Here is a 6000-nt window from a genome sequence, read left to right on the forward strand (position 1 = left end):
CGATTGGTCGAAGATATTTCAAGAAAGATCGTTCATCGCAATATTTTCCACCTTTCAGTATTACACACACACGCACACATATTTCTAATAAATCTTAAAATTTCACCAAAATAGAACTTAAAATTAATTTAAATTTGGAAATGTTGATTTTTTTGCAGCTTGTTATAATCTTCAAAAAGACCTTTTTATCCCATCATTCACAACTCCAGAGCCACATTAAGTACGTCAAAACACATTAAATTGATATACAATTCAATATTACTGATGCTAATAAGTGTATTGTAGACTAGTAAAGCAGTAAATTAATGTGCTCACTAGATCTGCAAGATGAATGACTCATAATATTAAGCTGATTATACAGGGTGACCATTGGGAAATTGCTGAAACTGAATAGCTGCTGTTATTTTGTAACGACTGGACAAAGTAAGATGAGTTAAACACTATTCTTCAAAAGAATCATTGTCAATCCTTTTTTATATTTATTTTTTTAAATATATATATATTTCTTCTTTGCATTATGTGCTAATAAAGACGGATTTCTTCTACTGTACAGTATTTAATTCATCGCCCTGACAATGAGAAAAATGTTTTGGTTATACCAACAAGAAGTACAATATACAAACAAAGTGCATTCTGATCATACTAATCAGAATTCTGATTATCATAATTGAATTTCTGCTTATCTTGATTAGAATATTTGATAGATTTAACTATAAATGTCCGATTTGTATTTTTCTGATTAAAACTACTGGATTTCCAATTTATGTAACCAGGTGATTTTGTTTCCCATGCTTACTTTATATCGTCACAAAATAACAGCTATTTTATAGTTTCAACAACTTTCTGATGGTCACCCCGTAGATATAAAACGGAGTAGGTAGCCACGTCGGTCGCTTATCATTTGCTGTCGCCGCTCGAATAGTTTTGATCAATCTGGCGGAACAAGACGGTGAAACCGAACACGAGACAGCCTCTTTATTAGTCCTTTCACCTGGTGACCTGATTTTTCATAGCACACGCTCCATCGTCAAGTGGTAGTTCAATAAGACGTGCAACGTTGGCACGCCTATATCAAGGTGGTACCTAGTACTAAAAATATCTTATATCCGTTCAACAGGTGTTCGAGATAAGAATGTCAACGTGCTCACAAAGTAATCCGCGACGGATACAAATCGCAATGGAATGCTTTAGAGTCAAGCCGCTGCATTCTCGCGAACGTAAAATGATGGGTCACGCAATGGCATTGATCGTCTTATCCGAATCACGAAAGCACTTGTAAATTATTCTCAAGTATATTTCCGCTGCTGTTCTCAATGAAACAGCAGCATTAATCCTTCATGATTTACCGTGGCCAAATGGTTGTATTAAGAGTCGCATTGGCATTGTCAGTTTGATTGACTTGTTAACAGATAAATTCAATTTAAGATTAATGTTTAAATACTACTTCTGAAGCATGAATATGTGTGCGATAGATTATCTTAGGCTTGCGTCGGCTTTGAATTGAAATTATAATTATACTTTCTCGGAAAAAAATCGCTAATTATAATTGCCTTATTTTGAGCCAACACAGAATATAACTGTATACAAATTTTATTCTATACAAGTGATGTACGTTTCGACCACTATACAGCTTGAGTCTTCTTCAGTACATAGTAATTAAACGAATGCAACATTAATGACTAAAATGAATAAAATAATTTTGAAATTGATCTTACAAAGCGTTATACTCGGATCGAAATTCTTTTTTGTAGCGAACGTTGGATTGAATGGTAGCGATGTTATTGCGTATATCCCTCATATATTCGTCCATTTACATCATTGCATTAAATTGTCGAATTTACTAAACATTGAATATTATATTATTGTATATAATTAGAGTGAAATTATTTGTCAAAACTTACATGAAAATGTTATGTAGAACATACTATATATTGGAGATGTTGACCTACATAAGTATTTTCAGATGTGTATCTGACTAAATTTCTATAGATACTTCAACAAACCTGTTCTGCAATAACCAAAAATTCTTACAATTGACCTCTCTTTTTCTTTCGATTTGTCAGCCCTTCAAGTTATCAATCGACTAATACTTTCCTAAAGTCCTTAGAAATCTTGTTTCCTTCGTGGATAGATCTTCACATGCGATGGGTAGATTAGCACGATTCTCTGTTACTTTACGTTATCACGAGTTCAACGTTGGACTATTAGATCGGATTATATCTATATACCTCGTATATCAAGTTTGCACACGCATACTTCATTCACTCCAAGATTTGCACGAAAGCTACCGCATCCCAATCTTACAATTAGTTACATTTATGCTATCAAACCGATGTGGGCGGCACGCCCGTCGGTTCGGAAAAGCGATCAACGGAAATATATATTGAAGAGAAAAAAAAAAGATTTTTTTTTCTCGTTTCTTTTCCAACAATTTTCGCTTTTAATGAATATACATATAAGATCGCGGAAAGTCCACGAGACGGTAGCATCGGTAGATGTGCCCATACGCCTCGCGACGCTCCACACAAAGGAGTGTCTATGTTTCTACTCTAGCTAATCCGCCTCGTGAAACTCGATATCTATCACGCATGACGACAACTTGTGTGTAGGGAGCTTATAAGTATTCCAAGTGCCGTTCGCGAGCCATTATGTCATCCTCTTATATCGAGCACGTTCCCGTACAATACTCGCGATTGGATACTCGGTGTGACGAGCTCGACCTAATAATTGTTCATATAGTTTATGCGCGTTTACTTTGTATAATGTATATTATATTAAGAGCCCCGTCCTTTAATCCTTAACAAACTTTAATTGTTATCGAACGATTATTCGTCGTGAACAATTTTTCCTTTTCTACAAATACTGACTGTTATTCATTAACCACACAAAATGGTAACAAAATTGTCGTCAACTTAACAACATCTCTCTAGCTGCTGTTGAGTTTACGACAGTTTCGTCGCTATTTTGTTGTTATAGAATAAGAAATGTTCTTTACTAACGACAATCGTTCAATAACAACATCGTTAAGAATCATAGAATAGGACCTCTTGATGTAATTCATTTCTATGTATTGTATTCAATGTAGATTAACTTTAATCTCAGTTTAATTTAGGTACTTTTTATCTCTTTCTAGTTCTAAGAATTTTTTTTCTTTTCTAAGAATTAGAAAAAGATAATGTTAGCCAGATAATAAATAAACATTTTAAATAATGCGGCTATTAGCGATAAAATGCCATCAATATGATAAATGCCATCGAAGCTCAGTTAATCTAAGGAAACGCAAAATTAATTGCGTTAATTTAGAATTGAGTCGCATGAATTGCTCAAAGTCACATAATTTCGTTCGTAAAACACGAGATGATCTCAAGTGGAGCTCGGGAATCCCGCAGTTTGTAACAAGTGATCGTAAACTTTCCACTAAACATAAAAGCTTATGAATTAGTATTACCTATTATAAACGAGCAACCTTTGTGATTTTTATTTTTCTACGATTTCTGGTTAAACAGGTTAAACAATTTTCGTTCGACTTGTATTCTTATTTTACATTTGTTATATAGCAAGTATATATAACTCCTTGTTATTTTTAAAATTGAACATATTAAAATATTACACAATGAATATAATATATATCTTTTTATATTATTATATAATTATATATTAATAATTATAGTAATTATATTAGGTATTAATTATAATTAATAATATTAATATATATATATTAGTTTATAATAAATATAATTTGATTGTATATAATAAATATAAATAAATTTGCGTATCTCATAATGAATGCACAAGTTTTAGACAGGAAAAAGATTCAACTGATTCAAGGATGCTCGTAATATCGTTCGTAATCTTGTATTCCATGTTCGGTGATGAATATTCATTGTAAGACGATTTGTATTCTCATCGCACCTTGCTTTTTACAGACCAAAACGGATGCCGATGTCATCAAGATGATGGCCTACATTCTTATCATCGCTGGTGCTCTCACGTTCATTATCAGTTTTCTTGGATATTGCGGCGCTATGTTCGAGTCCAGGTGTCTCCTCTGTGTCGTAAGTCCGTTCTGATAAAACACAATTCGCTCGCAATTCCATCTTGCCTATACCTATGTATACATGGCACTTGCAAGCGGTCTAATGTAAAATCACAAAGATTCACGAAACACATAAAGATTACAGATTTTCTCTAACAGTATTTCTTATGCGTTTAGTATCTGGAAATAGAAATATTATACGTTTTTAATTCACATGCAAATAACTTTGAGTCAATAGTGAGCGATAAATACGACTTTCAATAAGAAATTCTAAAACGACATTGCATCTCTTTCAATGTGTATTTTAATACAAAACGCTAGCAGCACTGCTGATTGTAGTAGGTATCTGCAGTAATCGATCAATTTAAAACAGTGCAGACGACATAAAATTCTGCGCTGTTTAATTATAATGATATAACGTGATATTTTCTTCTTGATTTTCTTTTTCTCTCATTTATGATGTACGTAATACCGAATACAGGACAATGTTCGTTATTGCTAGTATAATTGAGAGAAAAAAGAATTTACAGAAAACAAAATGAATTTTTTTGAAAATAAGGCAATCTTGTCGTGTGTTTATTTTCTTATCTAAAATCACCGCCTTGCTAACAAAATCGGGCGCGTATCGGGACGAAATTACACAAAAAGGGGAAAACATTTTCTGTGATTACAGTACGGCATTTTAATCTTGGTGGTTTTGATCCTGGAGTGTGTGGTAGTCGGCCTCGCTTTTGGACTTAAAGGAGACGTGCGTATTTATAATTATCATATATTCCGCGCGAATTCTAGTTTCTACCAGTGAAAACCAACGTCGATCAAATAATCAGTTACATATAGTAAATGTATATATTTTTTAATAAAATTCACTTTAATATGAAATTATGCAGGTCGAGAAAGGTACGCAGGACTTCTTGAAGGATACCATCGCTAAGTATTATGCGACAACCAGCGATAAAATTGATACAGTGACAGTCGCGTGGGATGGTATCATGAGTAAGGTAAAGTTACTAACTATAACGCTAACATAATTTCGACAAGCTGACACGCGAATTAATCGTACATTGATTCTTCCGGATTTTCATGTATTCTGCGTGTATAAACGCGATTAATTTGCCAAGTGATTCGCTAACTGCACAGCGCGCGGCGCGAGCGGTTTGATATAAGTCTTATAAGTGAAAGCTGAATATCTCAGGACGAATTATCGGTACTCATACCACTTTGTAGTGAAATTGCATATTACAAACGCTCGTCAGAATTTTGTTTTAAGCGTCTTGATGAATTACGGAGAAAATGAATAAGAAAGCAGATAAGTTATAGGGAAGTCTCACAATTTTCTTCTTTAAACTAGAGCCAAGAGAAATATCATATAATACTATAAATACGCTTAATTAAATTGTTAATTTAAATTATTTAAAAAGATAATTTAACGTTTGTAGAAATATACGCATAACATCTTTTCTCTGCATCCGTTTTTCTTACGGGTTTACGAGGACTTAGTAAATGGAAAAAGAAAAATTTTATCGATTAAAGACAGGGAAGACAAAATGTCGAATATCGATGGAAATATTTGCAGCTCCATTGTTGCGGCGTGGAAAATTATCGTGACTTTAGCGAAAATAAGAACTGGACTGCAATGGTTGGAAAAATGGTTCCTGATGCCTGCTGCATAAAAGAAAATGACGTTCTGAAGGATTCCACATGTCCAATAAATCCCACCTCGTTTAATACGTACCAAACGGTAAGTTGGGTCCTATATACATTTCTTTAACGGCTTTTTTTAATATTATTTTTTTGTGTATATTACGGTGTATCTAGCGCTCGAACCGATCAGCATTCTCTCTCTAGGCGTAATTATTTTTGTACGAACATAGATCATACATACGTAGCTGTTCACGTATAATATACTTTCCCCTTGGCAATTTTCTGAGCGTGATTCGACATTGACATTGCATGCATCTATTATA

The 6000-nt window shown here is 33.6% G+C and overlaps 1 protein-coding gene across 4 annotated transcripts in view; it reads left to right on the forward strand.

Moving 5' to 3' along the window:
- Tsp66E (Tetraspanin 66E) overlaps positions 1 to 6000 on the forward strand; it is a 48071-nt gene that overhangs the window by 35490 nt on the left and 6581 nt on the right. For all 4 annotated transcript variants that reach the window (XM_018460167.1, XM_018460168.1, XM_018460171.1 and 1 more), the window contains exons 4-7: positions 3927 to 4055; positions 4710 to 4784; positions 4924 to 5034; positions 5610 to 5774. In XM_018460167.1, the coding sequence (XP_018315669.1) occupies positions 3927 to 4055; positions 4710 to 4784; positions 4924 to 5034; positions 5610 to 5774 (480 nt within the window). The remainder of the gene's footprint in view (positions 1 to 3926; positions 4056 to 4709; positions 4785 to 4923; positions 5035 to 5609; positions 5775 to 6000) is intronic.

Source organism: Mycetomoellerius zeteki, unplaced genomic scaffold, assembly GCF_001594055.1.
Source record: "Mycetomoellerius zeteki isolate Tzet28-1 unplaced genomic scaffold, Tzet1.0 scaffold92, whole genome shotgun sequence".
NCBI lineage: Eukaryota > Metazoa > Arthropoda > Insecta > Hymenoptera > Formicidae > Mycetomoellerius > Mycetomoellerius zeteki.